The following is a 26,330-nucleotide window of genomic DNA, read 5'->3' on the forward strand; positions in this document are numbered from 1 at the left end:
AACAAAGTAAGGTCTCCATACACATTGATGGGTTTATTAGGGGATGGCTTTTCACTGATTCAACTATCAGATTCCCATTTCTAAGGCGCTGGGGCCAGGAGAGCAGGTGGAGGCCCTTTATTAAACACTTATTGAGTACCTTCTCCCACTCCTTAGTTTCTTCGGGGAGGTGTTGCTTACAAAGCACATTGATGAGTCATCCAGTTTAATCCTTGGGGAAACAGGACTGGTGTGAGTGTACTGTGAAAGGGGCTCTCTAAGTGACTGCCCTGTGTTCTGCCTAAAGGAGGAATGTGCTAAGCCAGGAGCTTGTCTCTGGGGCAACAAATACATGTATGGGATGTCCTCCAGAGCTGTACGGGGGAAGCGCGTCCTGAGCACGGCCACCTGGTGCATCCTGGCTGAGAGGCTGGTACTCCACGAAGACCCTTCATGGCCACAGCGTTCCCTGCCCAGCTCCTGTGCTGCCCGAGTAACCGTCCCACTGAGTCTCGGCTTCCCCTCGTGTGAAATGGCCAACAGACGGCGAACGTGCTCATCAGCAAACCCGAGTGTCTGGTGGGTTTCACAGCAGTTCTATTTTTCATTATAAATCAGCAAATTGGCATTCTGGCTGTGTCTGTTCATCTCCTGGAGGTTTGTGAGTCTGCCCCCTAGTCTCCTGGGCCTGTTGCAAGCAAGGTTTCTGAGGAGCCACGGGAGGCCCAGACCCTGAATTGTGAAAGGATCTCAAGGGAGACCTGGCCACTGTGTGAGGTTCTGAGGAGGAGACAGCCAGCTCTCCCCAGGTGCCACCTGGTCGATGGCTTTTCCATTCACAGAGAACTGAGCACTGGGCTGGGAGGCAGAGCAAGCCAGGGGTCCCTTAACAGAGGGGGGGCTCCATGCCAGCGGCTGGTCTGCTACCAACCAGGGGCCCACCTGCTTGATGGGCACAGCCAAGGATCAGGAAGACACTGCAGGCCAGGCTGGAGGGTGATTCAGAATGCAGCCAGGGAACTTTAAAAGGTCACAGCACCCTTTCCCCGGGGTCTGGGTGAGGCATGTGGTCAGCCCTGCTGGGATAGCTGAGAGCCTGTGCTGTCCAGAGCCCGGGTCAGCACCGCCTGGAGCTGCATTCTCCTAGGAGGGGAAAGCAGTGAGGAGTAGGGAGGGGGTGGTGTTGGCTGGGCCCTCGTTTCCGCCCGGAAATGGGATTTTGGCCTCTTGGGCTGGGAAAATCCTGGCCGGCACTGTCTGTTTATCAGGGAAGCTGAGTCAGTCTCCTATCTCCTAAAAAACTGCTGTTTCTAGAATTTCATTGGTCAGTACCTCTCCCAACGCCTTCCTTTTCTCTGGGGAATTCCTTTGGGGGCGGGGGACAGTGGGGAGAAATTGGCTCTTTCCTAGAGACTGAGACCTGAAATCAGAGTTTTTGCCCATTTATGGACTTAAAGCCCCCCTCCCCAACCCTAGGATGACTCATTCTCCCAACATGACCTAAATGCCCCCAGAGGGGAAAAGGTGAAATTGAGAAGGTGGGATTAGCTGGGGGAGAGGACTGGTGCCTGGAGTGAGGAGGGAAGAGCCTGAAAAGCATGGGGAATTCTTCCGAGAAACAATCAGTGATGGGAGCATTTTAGAGCCAAAAGGAGGCAGAATAAGAGTAAGAGAGGGAGAAAGAGAAAGAGGTTTGTATCCCAGAGAGAAGCTGTGTGCCCAGTGGCATAAAATTCCTCTAAAGGCAGCAGCTCTGTAGAGGCAAGTTAAGGCTCTCACCTGGAGTCAGTTCTCAAACTTCGGTGTTATCAGAACCAATCACCAGGCCTGTTAAAAATGCAGATTCCCAGGCCCCTGTGGGCTGCGCTCAAGCTCCCCAGTGATCTGAAGCAGGAAGCTCTGAAACACAGGAAGAGAACTGGGAATCCGGGAGCCGGCTTCTTCTCTGGGGCCTGGGTTGTACAAGGCAACTCCCATCCCCTCTGCCAGTGTCAGAGGCAGAGCCCTGGCCCAAGGGTGACATTTCCCATGTTCTTATAAAACCTGTAAAAGCCTTAGAAGATGCACAGCCGTAAAGTTTCAGAGCGGGAGGGTCTTGAGAAGTCTTTTAGTACAGCCCTCTCGTACAGGAAGACTCAGTTCTACCAACGGACCGTTCCTCCCCAACCCGCCCCCCAGCCTTCTCCCAAGGATGGGAGAAGCCCCGTTGTCTTCCTCAGGAGGAGAAAGCCAGTTGCAAACAGGCAGAGCTGCCTCCCCAGCTCAGCAACACCCACCTCCCCCGCTGTCAAGGCTGTCAAGCTTTCACAAACAACTGATCAGCTATACAAATAACTGCTTTCCTATTCAATAAAATCCTAGAACCTTTAGAACTCAGGGACTTCAGAGATCAACTAAGGTGCTTTTCCACCCAAAGCAGAAACTCTTTCCTAGCAACAACTCCTAAATCTCTATCTCCAACTCACATCTCTTTCCCAAATTCCAGACTCCTTATACCTCTCATCGCCGCTGGAGGTCGAAGTGCTCCCTAGCTTCCCCCACCCCCCTCCACCTGCCACCTTTCCCACTCGAATAGTGGACGCAACATCCCTCAAGTCCTGCAGGCCACCCCCACCCCCTGGCTATTCTCAATGAGCAGCCAGAGGAATTAACAAAAACATCCTTAGTCCGATTACACCATTCCTTTTGCTCAAAACCTCCAACTGGCTCCCCATTTCACTCAGAAAAAAACCATAACCTGTATAATGCTTCACAAGGCCCTAGGTGCTCTACTGCTCGACCCCTGCCTCCTATCTTGACCCTCTCTCTGTTACTTTCTCCTTCACTCACTCTGTTCCAGCCTCAATGGCTTTTTTTGTTTTAAAGTGCTATACAAAGGCAATTTTAATTTGCTGAAACAAACAAACAAAAAAACCAAACAGAACGAACTTTTTCTTACTGCTACATCTACCATCTTAAAAGAGCGATACCCAGAATTTAACTAACCTATTTTCAGGTGTTACTTAAACAAAAGCATTTGTGTAAGTATTCTTGTAAGCAAAACCAGTGGCAAACAAAACCAGAGCCCAGACGCATAATTCTGGCTATGAATTTTAAATTAGGTTTTATTTTTCTGTCCTGAAAATTCTGTGTACTAAAACTGCATAGTATAATAGAAACAGAAATCCATTGAGCCTCTGCATAAACGAACATTTTCAGACTTTACTCCTGAGGCATTCTTCAAATTACCCGCAAAAAACCTAACTGCTTATAGAGAATGCTTTAGGCTATGCTGATGATTTAAAAACAAGCACACAACCAACATAAAAACAAAGAATCTTCCTCTTTTTCAGGAGAAATGTCTTATGTGAAGTTATCCTCTCGAAACATGTTTGGTGTCAATTCTGGGTGAACCAGGATGGCCACTTCCGTTCTCTCTCAATGATCCTCTTACCCTGATCTTGCTCGGAGGGTGTCTCCCCCCAAGTACAGCACCATGATCTCCACGGTAGGAGCCTTGAAAGGGGCTCCCTCTTGCTTCCCTATCTGTCCTCTGATTTCCGCTGTCTCTTTACACACCTTCTCACAGCAATAGCCACAGAGGACGTGTTTCTGTTTCAGGTGACCGCATTCAGGACAAACGTCTATATTGTTCTTAACTTTAATAAGCTTATGAGGGTTTCTTCTCCTACACCTGTTAACTTCAATACTGCGTCTGTCTTTGGGAGCTGCCATCCAAAAGATGCTCTCCAAAAAACTGGAAATTTCCTTCCTTCCATTGGTATCATTTGCTGGTTCTGTAAATATAGCTGGACCTTGGACCGCTAATGCTGGTCCCCATTGAGGACTGGGAAAGCCTGGCCGGCTCTGCCAAAGTTTCCACTGCAGTTGCTCCCAACAGTTCCGGAGGAGTCCCTGGGCTGCGGGCCACGGCGGAACCATTAGCATAGGCATGGCAGGTGCCATGTTGCTCGCCCGAAAACCTCAATGGCTGTTTTAGAACTAGCCTGACCTTCTCCCACTTAAGGCATTTCTATTGTCTGTTCCCTCCACCTGGAACACTGTTCCCCCAAATATCTATGTGGTTAGCACCTCCCTCCTTCAGGTCTTTGCACAAATGTCACCTTCTCGATGAGCCCTTCTCTGATCACCCCAATTTAAAACGTTATTCCCTGTCCCCTTCCCATTCTCCTCATATGCTTATGACCTGTTAATATACTATATAATTCACCTATTTATTATATCTATTGCGTTGTCTATCTTCCTCCACTAGAATGGAAACCCCGTAAGGGTAGAGGTTTTTGTCCGTTTTGTATACAAATGTATCCCCCCAACCCCAGTCTCCTCTTAAAAATGCCCAGGCTCCTCAGCTCGCCCTTTGTCCTGGCTTCATCACAGTCCAGACATGCTCTGGCTGTCAGTGAGTCTCTGGATTCTGGCTTGCAGAGCTGAGCGGACGCTCTAGTGGGATGTGGGCACTGTGCCATGCAGGGGACTGTTGCATTGCCATTTCCCCTTCCCACCAGCCCATCAGAAGGTCCAGGACAGCCTGACTGGGGTCTGGGGAGAAGGGAAGGGCTCCTCCCCTGCTGTGGGGGTCTCCCCGCTCTGCACAGAGGAGCCTCGGTACTACCCAGTGAGGGGGTTTCCACTCAGGGACAGCCTGGATGGACTTGCCCCAGGAAAGGGCTGAGGCTAAGGTGAGAATTCTGACCAAGACTTTCTTGCCTGGGTTTCTGAAGGCCCTTTCCTGTCTACCCAAGTTGCCCCCGGTGGTTGTCTGGGTTATTCACATTCCAGAAGCACTGATGTGGCACTAAATATTCCTAGGGCTTCAGCCTTCCCCCCTGGGGCCCAGAGTCATCTCTTTGAGCCTGCTTTCTGGAATGTTTTTGGTATGAAACATCCTGGCAAGTGAGGGGAAGCATCCTGGCAAGTGAGGGGAAGGAAACTCTGTGCAAATGGAATCCCCGAGCCTGGGTCTCTAGGGGCTGGAGTAATAGACATTCTCTTCCCACCCAGAGTCTCTTTCCCCAGCGGGCTTCCGCCACATCCATCCCCTCTCCTGCCCACCCCTCCCAGCCCCTGGCTTGGAAGAGGTTAAGCAAACAGACCTCAAAGAGGACAAAGATCTCAGGACCAAGTACCTCTGTGTCCCCTCCTCTTCCTAGAAATCCGCCCCGCCAGCAGTGTTAGTAGGATGGGCTGCAGGGGCTTGGCGTCCCTTCTCTCCTCCTGTCCTGTCTCCCCACTCTAGCTTCTCCGTGTTCTCACTCACCCTTTATTTCCCAGCTCCCTTCTGGGGCTTTGGAGGTAAGGGGAAGGCATCTGGGGCAGAAGGAATTGCCATACTCCTTGTGCCTGGACGAGAGTGTGGCATGTAATAGTGTCTCAATAAGTATTTGTAGTTCCATTCACTGATATTCTCCCAACTCTCCAAACCCAATCTAGTTTAAATGAGCCCCCCCCCGTCGCCCACTCCGCTAAGATTTGGCATCCCTCAGACCTGGATCTGAGTTGAGTTTTCCCACCTGCTAACTAGGCAAGTTACTTTATGTTTTTGAGTCTCAATTTCTTCCTCTGTGACCCGAGAATGATAAACATTGTGCCGAACTAACAAGGCTTTCCTGGGCATTACATAACATATCAAGTGTTTGATACATAAGCACTTAAAAAATGGTAGCCCTGTTACCTCCTAAGTTGCAATTCTTCTCTCTCATCATCCCAACTCCCCTTCAACATTCTCTGAACTAAAAATTTTTCTGTTGAATTTTACTTATTTTTATGCATGCTGGCTTGCTGTTCAGCGTGCAACCTCTCTGAGGTTAGGATCTTATGCGTTGCACCAGAAACAGAGCAATTACCTCTATCTTCCACGGAGCTAGCTTAGCACACAATAGGGCTTGATTCCTGAGTCAATGAATAAATGAACACAGTTAACTCCACATCTGAACTCTATGCTTCTTGGGTAAAGACCCTCCCTTATATTTTTCCTGTGTCTACCCACAGTCTAGCCCAGAGCTCCAGCCCTCAGCTGGACCTGCCTTGTTTTCAAGTGGTGGAGCCTCGGGGCTGGAAGAGCTTTGAAAAGTCTCCATGAAAAGGCTGGAGGTGGGAACCCCATCACCAGGAGATGTGGAGCCTTTTCAAAATTATCAGACTGAAATACCCCATTTGTAGCCTAAACGGTTTCTTGTTTACTCTCCCATCCTGATCCCATAGTTGCCTGGCCTCCCCACTTCTTCCCCAGACTCAGCAACTTTGCCAGCTCCCCAGATACAGGGAGGGGGAGGGCAGTGCAGATGCTCCAAACCGGCAGGCGGGCAGGTGTACGGGGAGCAGACTGTTTGGGGGCCTGCGAACACCAGAGCCGGGGGAGGTATGGGGGAGGGAGCCTGCTTGAAGCTGGAGCCAGCCGGCTGCCTGCCTGCACTTTGTCCTTATCCTCCCTTTCATCCTAGCCCTCAGAGCCTGGGAGTTTCTCAATGGAGCGGGAGTCCGGGGAATGCTCTGCAGGGGGTGGAGAGGGACGGCCGACGAGGGGGGCATTCCAAGCATTCTTTACTTCCTCTAAGAGTCAGGCGGTTGGGGGGCGGAGTGGGGAGCAGCTGCCTGCACTGGAGGGAAAGGGATTTCTTTGGAGGGAGAGAATAAAGGCGGTGGAGGTGCCTACAAGCAGCAGGGGACGGAGCTAGATGGGGGAGGGATGGGAGAGGAGGGGGAAGGGTGGGGGCAGGGCTGTATAGTCTGCCAAACCCAGTTCTTTAGTGCTAAATGCAGGAGGAGCAAATTGGGACCCTTAGCCCAGGGCACCCTCCCCGCTGGGTGTTTACAAGGGCAGAACCACTGATGGAGGTGTAACAGGGAGTCCTTTGGAGCTAAGAGCTCGGTTTTTGGTGTGTGTTTTGTTTTTATGAAGCAGGTTCTCTTTTTTCCATCTGTGAGAGCCCAAGGGAGTGTGTGTTAAGAGAAAACTCGAAGACCTGTGCCCCCATTTCCCCAAAGAGAACCACAGAAGCTATTTTCCAATCATCGTTCTGGTTTTTAATGGGGTGGCTCTTTCTAGCCACCACAGAAGGGAAGAGGGACCATCAGGTAGATAGAATCAGGGCGTGGAGTGAGGGAGCCAGAGACCCCTTCCAGACAGAGCGATCGGACATGTAGATTTATAAAAGGCCCCCGGCTTCCCCTTGATCAGTAGGGAATCATTGCAAAAATATCTCCCTGTACACAAAACTTAGATGTCATAGTGCATTTCCCCAGAACATAGTATTCACATTATTGAAAACAGTAAGATTCACTATTTTAAAAATGCAGAGCTGAAAACATAAAAATAAATAAGAACATTCTAGGCCCTGAAAGCCCAGAGAAACAGACACATCCATTCTCAGTAGCAGGAGCAGCTTGGAGGCTAGAGAAGTTCAGAGTCTTTGAGGTCCAAGGTGGGGTCCAGGGGAATCCGGGCCCCTTGAGATGATGTCCAGTAGCAGCCCGAGCCTTTTCAAGTCTTTTAGATTCATAGCAGCGACTCCAGGAGGCTTGGGCCAGGTTTGGAGGATGCGAAAGGGGAGAGAACCTTTGAGGAAACAGAGGCTGTGTTCTCTTACTGCTCAGATAAATAAGGAAGGGCACACTCTAGAAGACCACTCCCAGGACACCCCAGGCACATTAGGGGGGTGCCACACTCCAGTTTGAGTGGTTGGTGGAGATGGGAATGTGTATGTGAACTTCAAGAGTTTCCATCCCCACCTTGGCAGGAGGGCACCATGCACAAAACTTACTCTTTATAGGAGCTGGGCGCTGGGAGCGCTCTTTCCAGCTCTCTGCGGCCCTACTATGTGTACAAGAAACAGGCAACCTGGACTCAGCCTTGGGCCTTCCTCTCTACTTCTCTACTCATTTCCCTTCTACTACCTTCTTGGTTCCATGCGGCTGAAGACATTGAACCCTCAGTACACTTCACTTGCCCACTTCCCACATCCAGCCCTCCCCAGGGCTCAATTGCAAACCATCCCAGCCTTCTGGGCTGGGATGCTGGTCCTGGGAGGCAGGGAAGAAGGCAGTTTCCCCTCAGGGTGCAGCCAGCTGCGTCTTAGAGCCAGCCGGGATGGGGCAACACCCCCCACCTTCAGCTGAGCTTTGAGCAGACCCCCAGTGCCTGTTGGTAGGCCTCTGTCACCTCCTGGCAGTCCATCAGGGAAAAGCAGCTGTCCCCCAGGGGGTCCTGCCGCCAGCACCTCAGGGACCTGCTTCCAGGGCCCTCTGAGGGGGGCTCCTCAAGCCCCACGAGGTTGTCCACAGACACACAGCCCCGCAGTGGGGGCTCAGGGAGCCGTTCGGGCAAGTCCAGCTGGTCAAAGGACTCAGAGGACAGGATGCTGTCCTCACTCACTGCCCCCGTGGGGCGGCTGGCCCGGGCTGGAGGGTGAGGTGGGGCCAGTTCATCCAAAGAACCAAAAGCGGTGTGGGCTGTGAGCTCCAGGGCTGCGTGGGAGAACTTGCTGTTGTGTTTGAGGATGCCCTTGCGATGGAGCAGCAGCCCTGAGGTTTGGGGGGGCGTGTGCCCCATGGCATCCCCACTTACAAACACGTCCCCTGCATCCAAGAGCTCCCCAGACTCACTGGGTTCAGGAGAGGAGTAGTAGCCGGATTCCCGCTGGCGAGACTTCTTGAGGATGCCCTTCTTGGGGAGCGGGGGGGCAGCCTGTCCTGGGCTCACAGGGACGGGGCCAAGCTCAGGGCCCTCCCTTGCCCCTTCTGAGGAGGTCGATGCCTTCTTCTTGAGAATGCTTTTCGGCAGCTTGAGGTTGCCCTTGCCAGGGCGAGGGGAGGCATCAGCAGCTGGGTCCCCCTGGAGAGTCTGGGCCATGTCATTCTCTCTGCGGGACTTCTTGAGCGAATGCTGGCGCTCCAGGCCAGGGGCGAGACTCCCGCCTCCAGGCGCGTGCTGCTTGAAGAAGCTGCAGAACTTGGCCCCGTTCTCCAGGAGGGGGCGGGAGGACCGCCGGAGCCAGTCAGCCACGGAGGCCCGGCCAGAGTCGCCGCCGGTGCGCCTTCCCTCGTGCACAGCTTCCTGCTCCCCGACACGGGTGGCATAGCCCCAGTTTACCCACCAGTGACTGGCCACATCCTCCAGGGTGGCCCGGCGGGTAGGGTTCACCATTAATAGCCACCGGATCAGACCACAGGCATCTAAAAGAAGAAGGAGAAGGGTTTCAGATCCATAGGCATGAGCATGGGCACCCACAGTCCCCCTCACTGGCTTACCCCCATTTGTGCTAAGACACTGTTCATGCCTGTGTCAGATATGCCACTCCCACCTAGGGCTCCATACACGCTGCAGCCCGGGCCGGCCCCCCAGTCTCCAGCTTCCCTGGATTGACTGTCGGATTTCCTCTTCCATCCCACCACCCCTCAGGACCACAGCCATGTTTATGTGTTAGTGTGTATCCTCCTTTGCTCCACTGACATGCAACCCTCTGAGGGGAGGGACTGTTCAAGAGTAAACCAAGGTCCTCACACCTTTCTTCTTGCCTTACACATCGTACGTGAAAGGACAAAAAGATTTCTAAGGACAAGGACAGAAGCAGTAGGAAATGAGACAATTGTAGCAAAGAGGATCTAAGCTAGACCTTAGGAAGCACTTTCCAAATATGATAAAGCTTGCCCATAAAGGAAGGAAGGAGCTACCCCTTCCTTCCTCAGAGGTCACAGATATAGGAGGCAAAGAGATGACAGCAGGAGTTGAGGTGGAAGGTACACTCCATCTACAGTGGGCTGCCCTCTTCACTTTACTGTCACTGTTTAATTGCTGCCTCAGGAATGAGCAAAGGACACCCAGCACCTAGATGAGAACACCTACACCTCTCACTCACCAGAGGGTTTAGGCGGCTGCCGGTAGGCCCCATTGCTGATCTGTTTCACCAGCGTCTTATGGTCCTGCCCATCAAAGGGCATGGAGCCATGCACCAGGATGTACAGGAGAACACCGAGGGACCAGCTGTCCACCTGAGGGAGAGAGAGGATCAGCCAGGACCTCCTCATGCCACAGGCTAGAGGGCTTCCAGCCTCACCTTCATTCAGTACCATGGGGAAAAGGGAGCCCATGTTGGAGAACCCAGAGCCCAGTGTATCTGAGGACCACCTCCTTCTAGTACCCAGGGGCAGAGAGGGTGACGCTGCAGAAGGGACTGAGGTTCATGGAGAGCTGCTGTCATTTGCCTCCCCTTGGGAGGAGCAGCCACAAACATAAGATCAGTGATGAGGTCATCCCTTCTGGGCCAGGAGTGCTGGCTGTGACAGACACCATCCCTCCAGGGAGGCTGGCTGGGGGCTGGGAAAGGAAATGGGAATGTGGAAGGTGAGGGGCACAGAACCAGACTGGGGGGCAGAAGACTCTTGTTCCAGTTTTGCCACTCCCGCTAGAGACCCGGCCACACACTACTTTGGTGGGGAAGTGAGCTTTGTGAGCTGAGAAAGGGAATAACTAGAAAAGTAGTGCATCCCTCTCTCAGGATCTAAGCTGAGGCAGGCTGGCGGAGGAGTCCAGACACTTACCTCTGGGCCCGTGTAGGGCTTCCCGTTGACGATTTCGGGCGAGGCATAGAGGGGGCTCCCACAGAATGTCTGCAGGAACTTGCCTTGGTGGTAGAGGTTGGAGAGGCCAAAGTCAGCGATCTGCAGAATTGGGTGAAACACAGGCAGGGGTCACACCAAGGCCTGTGTTGTTCTATAGCTCCTGGTCTGCCCCCCGCCAGACCCCGGGGAAACCCAGGCCCTAGCAGCAGGAAAGGGTGCCCATGACCCCTACCCCATACCGGGCACCACCAACACAGCTCAGGCCCTGGAAGGAAGAGCCCTTTGGAGGTTGTGTCAATGAGGAAAGCGTAGGCAGAGGTGTCGGGGAGCTCCAGGATCCTCACTGTTCCCCAGGCCCCTTTGCTCACGCTGTACTCTACTCCAGGGATGCTCTCTCTGCCTACACACATCCTCCTGACCCAGCAAGCCCACCTCCTCCAGGAAGCCTTCCATTGCCCTGAGATCTCCTCCTCCCATGAAGCCCTACAATTTGCAGTGGCTCACGGTAGCCCCTGCTTGTCAGTTCCGTCTCCTCATAATGCCACATCAATATGCTTCCCATGCTGACCTCCTGCCCCCACCCCTCCTGCAACTCCTAGCACAGCTGTGACCCATGGGTGGGACTAATGGCCACTTACTGACTAAAGGAAGGGTCTACCAGTTGGAGGGGGACAGACAATGTCTTATGCCAATGCCATGAACCTCAGAAGCAAGCTACCCCATGACCTGGGCTTGGGCTGCCCTTCCCAGCAAAGAATGCATCTCTCTGCCCACACCCGGGCAGGAACGTGGTGGCGGGACTGGGGTCAGCCCAGTATAGCTGAGAAGCAGTACTGAAGGAAGAACAAAGATTACGGTCATGGCTATAGCCCAGTAGAAGGGATCTTCTTACAGGACTTCCTGAGCCCTCTGATATTGAGGGTTTGAGGGGTCCCAAGCCCATCTTCTCATTCCTCAGAAAGACCCTTCCGCCAGCTATCCTCAGACAAAGGCTGAGGCCAATGCCCTTTTGCTCCCAACCTCTTCATCCCCAGCAGACGGTCACGTGTGCCCAGGGTGGGGAGAAGTTGTTTATGAACTCTGGCTCCTTCATTTATGGGTTTTATCGGCCTCCTATCAGGCAGTTACCAGTTGAAGCCTATAATGAGGCAGATGATTGGTGCAGATGGGAAAGTTCGTGCCTGCCTGGGTTGTGTGGATTTATTGGCTCTGGCTTCCCCCTTCCTGGTCAGCATCAAAGAGAGCCCCACCTACTCCGGGAACTGGTAAGGAAAATGAACTCAGTGCCAGGGCGCCTCAGGGCACAGGTCAGGGGCCACTGGGGAAAGGACTATGATCTGGGTTCAGGAAGATTCTGAGGAGGGTCCGACTGCAGAGTCAGAGCCCTTCCAGGTATCTGCAGGGGCCAGCCCTTGCCGTCTCCCCTTCCAGCCCCAAGACCCGAGTTTATCACATCGACCTGAACTTCTCAGGCCTAAATTTAACTACTTAGACACGGGAATTCAGCAGCTGCAGAAAGCAGGAAGCTGGCTCTGGAGTGCTTGCTGTGGTGAAAGGTGCTAAAGGGCTACCTAATTGCGGCAGATTAAAGTGCGCATGCGTGCGTGCATGTGCATGCGTGCAGGTGGGGAGAACTCAGGCCATGGCCTCTCCGTGCCAGTCCCAAGGCTGTGAGCAGAAGCCAACCTTAGATCTAGACTCCTTCAGCCTTGTGATGTCAAGAGCACTGGTCAGGGAGTCAGAAGACTCTGGTTCTAGCTGAGGCTCAGCCACTTGCTAGCCATGGGACCTCATGCAAATCACTGCTTATCATAAGGCCTCAGCTTTCAATCCATAGAATGAGGTACTGAAACGGATGATGTCTAAGGTCCTTATCAGCACCCACATAAGAGTCTGAGCTTTGCTCAGCTCCTTCTGGAACCCCCTAAGGGCTTAGAGGTGCTTGGCAAGGGACAGTGCAGACAGGCTGGGGAGGGGTAGGGAAGCAGCTTTAGACAAGAAGTGAGGCTCACCTTGATATTTCCATTGGCATCTAAGAGGATGTTCTCCAGCTTGAGATCCCGGTGGACAACCCTGTTCTGAAAGAGGGAGGGTGGAGGGTCAGGGGAAGGCCACCAGGGAGGGAAGGTCATGAGGACCTGGTCTGGACAGTGAGGGAAACACAAAGGGGGCCGCGTGGGGGTGAGCACAGGTAGGCTGGGAGGCCCATCTTTACTGGTACGTACTACAACAAATCATGGTCCTTCCAACCCCAGCCAAGAGACTTGAAGCCAGAGACACCAACATTCCCCAGGCTGAGTCCAGAATTGAGTCTTGCCTCTTTCGATCTCCCTGTGTGATCCTGGACCAGTCATGGAATCTCTCTGGTGAAACCAGCCCCCGAGCACCAGGGACCACCCCCTCAGCACAGGGCTGAGGCAGGTGCCGCTCACCTGGTGGCAGTAGTACACGGCGGAGACAATCTGCCGGAAGAAATGCCGGGCTTCGCGCTCGCTGAGCCGCTGCCGTTCACTGACGTAGTCATATAGGTCGCCCCGGCTGGCGTACTCCATGACGATCACGATCTTGCTGCTGTTCTCAAACACTGGGGCAGAGCAAGGCAGGAATGTCAGGCCCCTCCAGAGTGCACTGCTCCCCACTAGGGAACACGGATCACTCCCAGGCCCCCAAACCAGACAGGACCTCCCACCAGAGACATCTGCTAATGAGGCAGGACAGTGCCCTTTGATGCTCCCAACACCTTCCAGTAGCAACGAATTAAGGCCAAGGGAACTGGCTCACCCTCCCTTTCCTTGGAAGTTCAGGCTTCGGAGGATTCTTAACACTACCCTGCAAATTCTGAGACATCACTGGATGAGAATGAAAAACCAGGCTCTCTGGTTCAGTACTTTTTTGCCTCGTGACCCTGGGCAAATCTCTTCTAGATACATCAGTAAGAATGTAGGTTTGGGATTTGAATCCTGCCCCCATCATTTACTAGCTGGGTGACCACGGCAAGTTATTCAATCAGTGTGCCTCAGTTTCCTCATTTGAAGAGGGATAATGATAGCAACGTCACAGAGCTGGGGCGAGGAATAGATAAAAGTTAGTCACAGCTCTCAGGCTGGCGGAGCAAGCTGGTGTGGGCTCTGACATACAAGCAAGCACTCAACAGACTGTACCTACTGTTATATTTATTATCAGCATCCTCACGCATAAACTTGAAAAATAATGCCCATAATAATGCCTGACTTGAGGATCAGAAGAGGAATAAAGTATGAAAGTGCTTTGTAGACTGTAAAGTACCATGGAGAGCTGAGATATTGATCACCCTTAACATCTTTGACTTCCCGTCCAGAATATCCAGGCTGGGGCTTTGTACATAGAAATGATCAATAAATATTTGGTAATTAATTGACTGGCTGGGCTCCTGGCAGCCAGCCGACTCCAGCTGGCTCATCTCCATGTGAGGAAGGGGCCCTATTGCCACCTCAGGCCTTGTCTTGCCTCCTGGAAAAGTAGGGAATGGCTGGTTCACCAAACTGGCCCTTCAGCAGGGTGTGTGTCAAAACATGTGTCTGTGATATTGCATCTTTGTGTCAAACGAGTCCTATGAGTTTGGCTTGCTCAGCCAGCCCCAGAGAGATTACTGTCTAGCCTGTGAGAAGGAGCTAAGAGAGGAGGCTTCTCCCAAGAAGAGTCCCAGCTCCCAGGCAGTTGGATACATGGTCAGGAGGACTGTGCTTTTTCCTAGGGGAGCACAGTGGCCCAGAATGCTGGGGGGTGCCTAGCTGAGGCTCCACCCCTGTGGTTCTCCACATCTCTGCAGGATGTGTGCAAACTCTGTGCCGTAAAATTGGGGGTCAGGAGCCAGCCAGGGCACATTCTGGAGAGCAGCTATGTTAGAAGTCAGTTCCCAGGACTGCAGCCTTCCCCCCAGTCCATATCTCTTAAAGTCTGTGGATGGGGATGGATCTGGGGGAGGTCTACCAGATACACAGTAACTATGACACCCCAACATTTGCTGAATCTGAAGGTGCAGTAAGTAGCAGCTACATCCTAAGCTTCAGAGCTCAGTTCCCAGACCTAGCTGTAGATAATGGGTGTGGGGAAGAATTCTCACACACACACACACACACAGCCCAATCACCAAGCTTAGCCTGGCTTAACCAACTCCTCCCTGGGGGAAATAAACAGAGAAACAATTAGCCTTCCAGCCACCTGCTAGGGCTCATGGAAAAGGCTCAGGCCACAGGGCCATGTCAGTGGCTCTGCCCTAAGTCTTCCTCTAAACAGAACTTAAGAGAGGAGACCTCTCTTTCTTCCTATCAGGAATATTCAGACTGAGGGCAAAGCCACAGCCTCCCTTTCCTCCTTCCTGCTGTTCCTGCCGTTCCTCGCTTCCTGTCTAACTGATATTAGGTAAAGGCTGGAAGCAGACAGGTGTGTGTGGGAGGCTGCTCCCCCTCTTTCCTTCATCACCCTCTCTTGATCACTTTGTTGTCTGGGTCACAGGGAACAGGGCAGCTGGAGTGGAAAGCCAGCACCGATGTCAGAGCAAGAGGAGGCTTCAAGAGACGAGGAGAAGTAGAAGCCAGCCCCATGGTGGGAATGATTCAGAGGACAGGAAGTCTGGCTCCTGTATATGAAGAAAAACAGCACCCACACACCTGAGACGCGTGCAGGTTCCCGTATGTTTCAGCCTCCCCCAGATTGCTAAGGATCTCATTGGTCTGGGGAGACAGTGTTCCAGTATGGAAAACCTAAGAACAAAAATGCCTACAATCTGTGGAGTTCCTCCCATGAGAGGAGCACTTGGTGACATTTAATTTGAATTTTTTTTTCGGCAGTGCCACAGGGCATGTGAGATCTTAGTTCCCTGACCAGGGATCAAACCCGTGCCCTCTGAGGTGGAAGCACAGAGTCCTAACCACTGGACCACCAGGGAATTCCCTGGTGACATTTAATTTGATCTTTGCAACAACCCTGTGATGTAGGTGGGATTATCCCATTTTACAAATGAGGAACTGAGGCCCAGAGACAAAATTAAATTAGTTGCCCAAAGTCATATAGCTGGGTTTCAAATCCAGCCTGTGTCTTTTTTACCTCTGTGTCATCTGTTCCAACTGGACACACACACACGTACACACACACACACACACACACACACACACACACACAGCTTCAAATGCTCCACCTCTGTACCTTCGTGGATGGCAATGACGTGGGGGTGGTTGAGTGATGACATGATCTCAATCTCTCGCCGAATGTGCATCAGATCTTGCTCGTCTTTGATTTTGTCTTTCTGGATCAACTTGATGGCCACCTGGGAGCAGAGAATGCAGGAGAGTGAGGAGAAAGGTCTGGCAGGTAGAGGCGTCCCTGAGGACACTCTGGGAGCCCTGACCCTGGTGATCTGCCTACAGCCGCTGCAAAGGCCACAGCGCGCACCCAGAGAAGCCTCTCCACCCTTCACTGGGGCGGGCGGCAGAGAGGCTGGAGGGAACCTTTTATGTTACATATGCTTTACCACACACACAAAAATCACCCAAAAAAGTTATGAAAAAAATGCTAGTCTCTTCGGCCTAGGTAAGTAATGTCTCTCCCCCAGCAACAAACAAACAACTAGACAGTTAAACAGAGTCCTCTGGGCTTTGCTATCTTGTCCGTAAAGGTGAAAATGCCATTTAAGGATTAAACTCTCTGGCTGGTACATGTGGTGGGTTCAGGAAGGGTGGAGGGAGGCAAGAGGAAGTGGAGAATGAACGCCAAGAAGCAGCTTAAGCAAAGCTCTTAGAGACTGAGGCATCTCGCCCCCTTCTCTGTTCCACCGCACTGAGCAGCGATGGTGACAGAGTACCAACAGCGCATGCAGTGTGTGGGGAAGACACCGCGTGGTGAGTCAGGGGACCTGGGCCCTCCAGGCTCTGTTGCTGTGCTCATGGGCAAAGGCCCATGCCCTCTCCCAGCCTCGTTTTCTGTGAAATAAACAGGCTGGACTAAGATGTCTGGGGTGCTTTCCTGCTTTGACTCTGTGAAATGACCATATAAATGCCCCGGGGCCCTCGGAGGCTACAACTCTGGCATCAGGCGCTGGGCGGGTATGGGGTGGGGTGTCACAGGGCTGGTCAGTTCCTGAGAAGTCCTGTCCAAGGACACAAATGGTAAATATAAGACTTCCCCTTCACAGGAGCGGGGCAAGTTAGGAGAAATCCCGAGGCACAGGCTGAGGAAAACAGCTCCTCGTTCATTTCCCAGGAGGGTTCGCCTCCCCTCAAGGTTCAAAAGGAGGTGGAAAAAAGGGAACCCAGAGCCCAAGGGGCGGGGCCTCTAATCCCCCTTTCACAGGGCTCTGGAGGCAGACAAAGGCTTCCGGCTCCGCTGCGGACCGCGGGCTCGGGCCTATGTCCCCCCTCAGACAAGAATGCGGAACAGCCGTAATCCTGTAAGAGGAGCAGCTCACAATGCCCTGGGCCTGGTCACCCCGGCAACAGGCCAGGGATGGCGTGCCCTCCGCCCCGCTCCTCCCCTGGAGCTGCATCCATGAAAGAGGGGAGGCCCGGCTCTCTCGCCCTCCCAGAGCAGGGCAGGGAGGACAACGGCAGCAGGAGGGACGGTCACCATGGAGTCTCCTGCCCAAGCCCCTGGAGGGGCCCACGCTGCAGCTGCAGGGGCCGGGCTGCACCTCAGGCGCTCTCTTCACGCCCCCCACCCCTTCTGCTCCAAACCACCCCAATGAGCTAAGCAGAAAAATCCCCGGCTTAGAATTGCCCAGGGGGTGGGGATGGGGGGAAGGGGCTTAAATCCTCCTCCAACCGGCCTGGAGCTTGGTTCCTGAACACCTCTCCAAGACCCTTTTTCTCTCCCTGAAGGGGAGATTTTATGGACTAGTTCTTTTCTCTCTGAATTCTTTGTTTTAAAAATCAGACAATACAGTGAAGCTTCAAGACAACTCTTGTTGCTCCTAATTCCAACCCACTAGCGCCATTAAAGTCTCTCCTACATAGAAACTGCAGAGCTGCAACAGTCTTGATATATCAGATAATGTTCTAATAATTTTTCAGTTATGAATTATCACTGCAGAAAAGAATTATGGTCTTATAACTGCAAAAAATGAACTCTAGGTACAAATGAAAGAGTTGTCACTTGTACATGAGGACACACCAATCCAGTGGCAACTAAACATGTTTGCCGAGACTTTAAAGGTTATGATGATTATAAATATGAACACAAATGCCTGCACTGAAACGTAATTGCGTTACTTGGTGGTGGGGCTCAGGGCAGGCTACCCCAGACTGTCACTTTGGCATGTGGATGATTTTGAGCTGAAGACAATGAAGGCTCAGCTGACTCAAGAAGAGCTTTTTATCCCTCCCTTAACTGCATTAAAGAATTTAGATAGGAGGCTTGTGCCAGAGAGAGCGCTATTAGCAGAGATAACTTTTTTCATCAGGAAGACTTATCTGCATGGCCCAGCAAACATTTATCTACCAAGCATTCGCTCTTCCCACCTTTCTGTGAATTGCCTTCCTCCCCTTTCCAATGCCAGACTCCTGCCCCCTTCTCCTTAGCTCGGGATGGCAGGTAAGCCTCAATTGCCTGACTGTTGGGGAGCCACATAATTGCGGGGGGGGGGTTCCTGTACATGTGAAATTAAATTTGTTTTTCCCCTGTTAAAAAGAAAAAAATCAGACAATAGATAAAATGCCATGAGCTCTTCAGATAAAGGCCCATAAAACTGAATTAATAGATAGCAAAAAAAAAAATCACATGTAAATCACATACCTAGATAATGAAACAAATATCTGAGAGCTTAAGATACACACATATGCAAAAACTAGGCATATCTTGGATGTACAATTGTACATACACAAACATATACAATGAGATAAATCATCGTGGGCTAGGAGGCAGAGCTCTAAAGAAGACAAGGCCTAAAAGAAATGAGGTTTCAAAAAAATAAAGGGCTCTGAGGGGTGCTAGAAGGAGTCCCTGCATGGGTAGAGGGTGTACAAGTTGAATCCTGAGATCTATTTCTTTCAACTCTGGAAGTCTACTGTTTAAAATCAGAATTGTTGATCCTTAGTGGACAGTTCTGTCCTCCTGCAAGCTCATGCTCTGGCCTCAGGGGGTGAGGTCAAGGACCCCACCCCCACCCCCCACCCCCAATTGTCTATATTAGGTCTTAGGAGACCACAGCTTGGCTGGTACTTCCCAGGAAAGAAACAACTTAGGTCCTCATGCCTCCACCAGTCCCCAAGCAGGTGACAGACAAGAAGAGCCATGTATCACTGCCCTGGTGGGGCTGGGCCACTGTTCCCCCATCTATCCTAGTCCCACTGGACAGACCTCAACTGTTTACTGGTGAACACAAATCACAAATAAATATTTATTGGTTAAAGCATTGGGCTGATCCCTGACTGATGGCACCAGTGCCCAGATAAGACTTTCTGCCCTTTTTCCAAGGCATGGGTGGAGAGTCAGCCATGTTTGTGAGAACTCATTTTGAGGGACCTTTGTTCTCATCTGCAATATAGTTGAGCAACCATTCAAATATAGTGACTAGAGGAAAGGAAGAGAAAAACAGTCGCTGAATGGATCACCCAGAGGTAGGAAGGCCACCTCCCTGGGGACAATCCTGGGTCATCCCGTATAATTATTAACAGTGCCCCTTTTACTCCGCAAAGTATTCGAGTTGAGATGTTATATTATACGGCCACCCTACTCAGAGGGGGCAGGAAACAGAGGCACAACAATGACAATATAAATGTGAACACCAGATCGGTGGAGGGGTGTCAAGAGCCCAGGTATCTAGTCTTTATTTGCCCCTTTGGAGCTACATAACTCGAGACAAGTCACTTAAATGATCCTGTTAACTGGCCTGGCTAGTTTTTTTTTTTTTGTCCTCTGAGGCATTTTATCTGCACGTATGTATTACATCCCTAGAAAAAGAATCCAAGGATTTTCCCTCCTGTGTGTTTTCGTCTTGCTTCTTCATGGTCCATGATGCCAGCTGAGGTTGTCAGTACAATGAAACCAAACCGACGGGACGGGAGCAGGTTATTCTGCCATTTTTCTAGATCTTTCAGTTGCACATCAAACCTGGGGCTGATCACTCCACACTTATTTAGCCTGCCTGTGAGGTTCACAACAATTTTCCCAGCCCTGTGATCATCGATGATTTCAAATTCGCCAATGTAACCGTGCTTCATCATCACAGTGAGAAACCTGACGATGACTTTGGAGCACGGCCTAATAAGAACCTGGCGTTTGCCTCTCTTTTCGGCATTGTTGATACTCTTGAGAGCATCGGCCAGGACATTCATGCGCACCATTATGGCGGCACGGAAAGATGGCGGAAAGCTGGCCTGGCTAGTTTTAATGTCCTCATCTGAAAAATAAAAGGACATTTATCCTCCAAACATTTGCTGAATGCCTGCTACGTGCCTGGCGCTATGGTAGGTGCCTGGCGCTATGGTAGGTGTTGGGGATTCAGACAAAAACTGGAGAGCCCCTGCGCCAAGGCCCTTGGTCCAGTCTAGTGTGATGAACATGATGGTTGAGATCCCTGGCTGCCCAGGGGCTCCAGGAGCACTGGAGAGCTTCCTCCGCCTGGAGGAGCAGGGCAAATCACCCCTGGGGGAAAACTCTGTTTTAGATCTTGAAGGAAGAGTGGGGTTTGCCAAGCCGAGGTGGGCAGGCCTTTGAGGGGGGCAGTGCAACAAGGGCATTCCAGGCAGAGAGAAAGGTTTCAGCACAGGCCAGAAAGAAAGGAAAGGAACTATACACGAATTTGCACATTAGGATCTCTAAGCTCCCTTCCAAACTCTAGCATTCTCCGCTGAGCTTCTTCAGAAATGGGTCACGTGCTACTACGCCAGGAAGGTGCTAACCAAGGATTGTTATAATACGTTTATTCAGAGGCCCCATGCTATATCTATGTTTACCTGCCTGAGCAAAATTCCTACTGATACCAGCCCAGTGATTTTCTTGCCGCTGTGGCCCTGCATGCTGGAAAGGCAGCAGAGCTAACTCCTTATCCCATTTTGTAAATGGCAAACACAAAAGTCCAGAAAGGTGACTCTTCCGAGGTTCCTCAACATATCAAGGCTGTCAGAACCCAAGATGGAGGGGTGTTGCCTGGAGAAACCACCACTTCAGAAGACAAAAGTTCCTTGCAGATGCTCTGCCCTGCCTCCAGCTCCCTGCCTCCTACCCCTGGAGAAGGGAATGCCCCACACCCTGCCATGAGCCAGGCTGTGCAGTACCACCAGCCACCCTCATCCCACTTACAGATATACAAAGACGTTGGAGAGATGGGCGCTGGGGCTCAATTGGTTAAACACTGCCTTCTCTCCTCCCTGTCCCCACAGGAACTCAGATCAAGAATAATCTGGAGCTTCTCTGGTGGCGCAGTGGTTGAGAGTCCACCTGCCAATGCAGGGGACACGGGTTCGTGCCCCGGTCCAGGAAGATCCCACATGCCGCGGAGCGGCTGGGCCCGTGAGCCATGGCCGCTGAGCCTGCGTGTCCGGAGCCTTGCTCCGCAACGGGAGAGGCCACAACAGTCAGAGGCCCGCGTACCGCAAAAAAAAAAAAAAGAATAATCTGGATTCAGGAGAGGATGGCAGAAAGGTCTTAGAAAAAGAAGATCTAGAGGTGCTGGTTTCAGGTGCCGGGAGAGAGGGTACAAGCTGGGCATCTCTGGTCATAGCTATCACCCAGAGTTGGAGCCAAGATCCTTGACTCCTTTTTGGCCTTTCACGGAGCAGCTGCCTCTGGGAGGTGGGGCAAGGAGCTGGAGGATGACCCATTTAGATAATGCAGGAGAGGTTGGGCTGGGCTGGCCAGGGCTGGCAGAGTGGGGATGGCTCACCATCCCACCCAGCCTGCCAGAGAACCAGGCTGGGAGCAGGCATGGGCTCTGAGGGGAGGCTGAGCTGCTTCCCCTAAACCCCATGCTGTGCCCACCCTTTCTTTGCCCACTCTGCCAGGCTGCCAGGCAAGGTGCTTCCCTGCCCAGCCCTCTTGTGTGGTTTGGCCAGAGTCCAAGGACAAGAGTCACCTGCAGCTGGAGTCTCCCTCCCTGCTGCTGAGCAGGCAGATGCAGGAGGAGCTGGGAGGGCAGCACCACACGGAAGAGGCCTCTGGCAGCTGGCCAGGCGGGAGCCCTTCTCTGGATCAGGGGCTAAAGGAGAGGCTGGGACTTTGAACGACGCAGAGACCAAAGGGCTTAGGGAAGCTGAGCACGAGCCATTCTCTTGCTCAGGGCAGGACAGACCCAGGGTGGGGTGGACTCTCCCTCCCCCAAGAGAGGGAGGGTAGGACCTCAACAAAGCCAGCCTTGCTGGGATAGTAACACTGTGTGTGTCAGCTACTGTGCTGAGCACTTTACATATATTATCTTATTTAATCCTATGAGGGCCCCACGAGGTAGGAATTATTATAATCCCCACTTTCCAGATGAGGAAACTGAGATACACAGAGGTCACACAGCCGGTAAGCAGTAGAGCCAGGATTCTGAATGCTTGCCCTCTGATGCTGAGCTGAGCAGTCTTCCTGACAAAGTAAAATGTAGTGGAGCTCACCTACGCGGGATCTCTCGACACTGTCAGTATGTATGGGGGTGGGGGTTGTTCCCAGTGACTCCTCCCACCCTCAGCGCGCCTGGAGCTCTGGGAAAGGCAGTCGGAGCTAGCTGTTGGAATGACAAAGCACACTGAGGCAAGCCTGGGCTCAGCCCAAAGCCAACTCCCAGTCCAAGACTCAGTATTGGTCATCTAGCACCTGGGGTGGTCAAGTCAGGAGCCTATGTTGCAGGCATGCCACTAACCAGCCACAGGACATGTCCCCTTCCCTCTCTGGGCCTCAGTGTCCCCATCTGTCAGTGAAGGAATCAGACCATCTCAGTCATTTTCAAACATTTTGAAATCCCATGCAACAATCCAATATATGAGACAGAAGCACCCCTGCCCCAGATCACTGTCCCCTTGGACTCCCCTGTGCTCCTCATGGAGTAAAAATTCCATGCAGATCAACCTAAAGGCTTTGGGGGACGCCACCGTTCCAGGGACCCTAGCAGGTGTTTTTCTTTTTAGGGGAGGGGTGGTCAGGAGAGCTGTGAGAGTCAAAGGAGGAAATGCCATGTGGCTACCAGGAGTGTAGTCAGAGCTAGGAGATCCAGAGCAAATATTGGTTTTTCCTTTAATGCCCTCCTGGAGGAGCCATTAGTCCTGCTCACCTGCCCCTCCCTCCGGACAATCCCATCTGGCCCCTGAGAATCCTATCCAGGCAGGGTGGGAATGCGAAATGTGGAGAGAAATTGAGGTGGAAGTCACCCAGCAGGCTTTCCTCTGAACCCTCAGTTCACTTTGAGGGGAGGTTGTGGGCTGCTCCCACACCCCTCTCCCCCACTGAAGATCCTGAGGCACCAGGTTGGTCTCTCTTCAGGGAGAAGAGTGAAGAGACAGGAATGGGGGTGCGGTGGGGGGAGGATTCCTCTCCAGAATTTTGAGAAACCATTAGCAGCGCGTAGAGCTGCTCTCCAAGGAGGAGGGAGACCCTGAGCAAGAAGTACAGGGTGGTCTATGGATCAGGGAGCTTTAGGGCAGGTCCCACTCCTCCTGATGTGGGCTCCCTGTATACAAGAGACATGAAGCCAGGGAGCACCTTCTGAATTCTCTCTGTTCTGATGTAATAAGAGCTGGAATCCCTGCCTACAGCCACTGAGGTTTGAAAACTGAAAGCTGGTTTATCTCATTCCAGAATCAATGATCTCTCCTTTTCTCTCTTTCACACACACACAGAGACACACATGCAGTGACCCAGGTCAAGAGCTTAATGGGATTTCTGAACTTCAATCTCAGTTTCCAGGCCACCCCAGTGCCCCCAATCCAGTCTGCCCCCCAAAAGAGGCACGAGCCACAAGCAGCTATTTTCCAGCTGAGCCCCTGACAAAGCCTGGGCCCAGCTGTCTCCAGCCTGGAGCCTCACCGGGCCCTCACACTTTATAGAAAGAGAAAGAAAAGGAAAGCCAGGAAGTACATGATTGCCCAATAGCTGTAACCTGGCAGCAGGCAACTGGGGACCGTGCCAGGTGTTAGCAGGAAAAACATACTCGGTCCTATTGATGAGGCCATAATCCATTCCCTTTCCCCAGCATCCACTCTCCTTCACCAATGAAATGACTTCTTGAATTTGAAACCATCTACTGGCTGCAAAAGCAAACAGTCTGGGGAGGTAACTCCTGCCACAGCTGATAGGGCAGACCATGGCCACCCATGCAAGCACACACACATACATGCACATCTCATAACCAGCACCCAGCTGGATTTGGCAAAACAATCCCTAAACCACCTGCCCTAAAAGGCCTGTCAAAATACAGAGTATTTAGAGCCTTCCCTGGCGGTCCAGTGATTAAGGTTCTGCGATTCCACTGCAGGGGGCACAGGTTTGATCTGCGTCCTGATCCCACATGCCAAACCTGCAGGGCGCAGCCATCCCCCCAAATACAGGTTATTTGGCCCCATCCTACACCTTCAGAATAAAATCCTCTGGGTGTGGAACTAGAGACGAAGTATTTTAAACAAGCACCCAGGTGATTCCTATGCACATTAAACTCAAGTTTGGGGACCATTGTTAACTTTTGGCAAAACTGCTATCCCTTCGGGGCCAGCCTTTTCAAATATAAATACCAGTTCTCATGGCGGGTTCTATTGTCAGCAACAATTTAAATTCATATTTGTATCTCATTCAATCCTCATAGCAGCTGTGAGGGAGGCTCTGTTTTCTTCATTTTTGCAGAAGGGGAAACAGAGTACAGAGATAAAGTAAATTACACAAGGTCCCACAGATTACTACTACTATACACACACACACATCCCAAATTAACAGGACACATACCTGAAAAGGCCCCAAACCCAAAGGTATCTTGGGGCACAGTGGATCTTTCACGAGAGCCTAGTTTCACATTTACCAGAATTAAAAACCCATCATAATGAAACTCAGACTCAATCTTAGACCTGGAAAGGACCTAAATGTCAAACCCACCCGCGCCCCCCGGGAGGGGGTGAAATCTCCACAGTATGCTGGGCTGCCAGACTATTAGAACTGAATTGAGGAACTGGACACTTCATTCACTTTTTCATTCAACTACACACATTTACTAACCCCTTGCTAAGATCAGGTGCCTTCTACTTCCTCTCCCCATCCCACTCTATTGGATAGTCTGTTACAAGCAAAATTCCACTTAAGTCTCATCGTCTTTAGGAAGCCTTCTCATCTCTGGACACCTTTCGTCCTCTATACACCCCGCCTCACTTATTTGGCAATCATCACTTGCTGACCGGAGTTGGTGGGGTTCTCAGGTCCACGACCATTGTCCCTACAGCCATGAACAATTTCTACAGTGAATACTACCAGCACCCCATACACATACGCAACCTCAGCGCGGTAAAGACTGAATGCGGGCAAGTCCACCAAGCAAGGCACTAGCTCCCGGCCCACCCTCCATCACCCGCCGCCGGCGGCTAACTCCCGAGCCTGGCCGGCTGGCGCCGCGAGAGGGAGCCGCACTCACCAGGCGCCCAGAGCTCTCCCGCGCCTTTTTCACCTTCCCGTAGGTCCCCTTGCCCAGGGTCTCCAGGAACTCGTAGCGGTGTCGCAGGTTGTGCTTGTGGTGGTGCCGCTTCACTGCCTGCTTCTTCATTAGGGGCTTGGGCGACTTGAGGAGCCCGTCGGCCAAAGGCCGAACGACCTCCGCGGCCAGGGCAGCGGTGGCCGAGGGAGCCGGGCCGAGGCGCCGGGGGAAAGCCAAGGACTCCATGGCGAGCAGGTGAGCGAGGGCAGAGGAGGAATCGGCTGGGCAGAGAGACCTAGAGCCCGGGTCGCCTGCCCACTCGCGGCGCCAGAATCCACAGCCGTACCAAGGCGCGCGACCAGGCGCCGAATTCCAAGTTGTTATAAACGCCCTGAACTAGAGGCTCTGGCCACACCCCCCCGGCACCCATTGGCCTGATCGCCGGCTGCGCGTGACCAGGACCGCCAGCATTGGCTTGCCGGGTCCCTGGCTCCGCCTCCTCCCAGAGAGGCTGGGAAAGATGTCAATGGAGCCCCGCCCACCTGGGCCCCCGAGGGTCAGGCAAGGGGAATACCTTACGCCGGGGTCGGCTACGCGGGGCGGGGCGGAGATGTTGTGGGGGTGTTGAGGGGGGTTGGGTGAGTGGCGGCGGGGGTTGATACCACTGGGGTCCAGAAATTTTCAGGGGCTCTGGAACAGCTCTTACCCCTGAGAGGCTCTTGGTCCTGGTTAGAGGCACCTGTTGTCTTTCCATTGTGCTGTTCTCATTTAGCAAGGGGCAACCTGACAGTACTAGAGGTCCCCAAAGTATTTCCCCATCCTGAGTAATTTGCTTCTCTCAAATCAAAATCTGTAAAGGCACTTGACCACTTCTTTAAGACCGTAAGGAGGAAGGAGGGATGGAATGGGATGGAGGCAGACTCTCAAGTTGGAGGGCTAGGGGAGAGCTGTTTCAGGGTTCTGAATTCAACTGTCTTCAGTTGGATCAACCTTAATTGTATCCCAGAAATGCAGTTCTGGAAAGTTCTTACTTCTTCAGCAAATAAGGCTTCTAAATTTGAGTGGGTCCCTCAAGAGGTGGTGGAATTTACAAAGCATTGGGAGGAGGTGGAGAGAAACAAAGGGAAACATTCATTCATTAAAAAATGTGTTACACTCCTGCTATATAACTTGTGTCCCTAAACCTGTAAATAGCTGCCCACTCAAGTTTTCCTTTCTGTGATTTTGGAGCCAGGTA

General features: G+C 52.2%; 2 protein-coding genes across 2 annotated transcripts; both read right to left on the reverse strand.

The window, feature by feature from the left end:
• Positions 1-440: 440 nt before the first annotated feature.
• LOC117197693 (39S ribosomal protein L32, mitochondrial-like) lies at positions 441-6,822 on the reverse strand. Its single transcript, XM_033410610.2, has one exon. The coding sequence runs from the start codon at positions 3,922-3,924 to the stop codon at positions 3,409-3,411; it is 516 nt and encodes a 171-aa protein (XP_033266501.2). The 5' UTR covers positions 3,925-6,822; the 3' UTR covers positions 441-3,408.
• Positions 6,823-6,979: 157 nt separating this feature from the next.
• NUAK2 (NUAK family kinase 2) lies at positions 6,980-25,469 on the reverse strand. Its single transcript, XM_004282448.3, has 7 exons — positions 25,094-25,469; positions 15,721-15,841; positions 12,969-13,120; positions 12,549-12,614; positions 10,516-10,635; positions 9,834-9,966; positions 6,980-9,150 (listed from the first exon to the last, which is right to left on the reverse strand). Exons 1-7 carry the CDS (start codon positions 25,337-25,339, stop codon positions 8,087-8,089), a joined length of 1,902 nt encoding a protein of 633 aa, XP_004282496.2. The 5' UTR covers positions 25,340-25,469; the 3' UTR covers positions 6,980-8,086.
• Between the last annotated feature and the right edge of the window lie 861 nt (positions 25,470-26,330).

The sequence above is a fragment of the Orcinus orca genome, chromosome 1 (assembly GCF_937001465.1).
Source record: "Orcinus orca chromosome 1, mOrcOrc1.1, whole genome shotgun sequence".
Classification (NCBI taxonomy): Eukaryota; Metazoa; Chordata; class Mammalia; order Artiodactyla; family Delphinidae; genus Orcinus; species Orcinus orca.

What these genes read in the sequence shown, in the direction of transcription:
- LOC117197693 (XM_033410610.2), bottom strand. Translation starts at nt 3,924, where the DNA reads ATGGCACCTGCCATGCCTATGCTAATGGTTCCGCCGTGGCCCGCAGCC.
- NUAK2 (XM_004282448.3), bottom strand. Translation starts at nt 25,339, where the DNA reads ATGGAGTCCTTGGCTTTCCCCCGGCGCCTCGGCCCGGCTCCCTCGGCC. An exon ending in ATGCCAATGGAAATATCAAG is followed by an intron (nt 10,636 to 12,548) that starts GTGAGCCTCACT and finishes CCAATTCTGCAG; the next exon opens with ATCGCTGACTTTGGCCTCTC. An exon ending in AGCCCTACACGGGCCCAGAG is followed by an intron (nt 9,967 to 10,515) that starts GTAAGTGTCTGG and finishes TCTCTCCCTCAG; the next exon opens with GTGGACAGCTGGTCCCTCGG.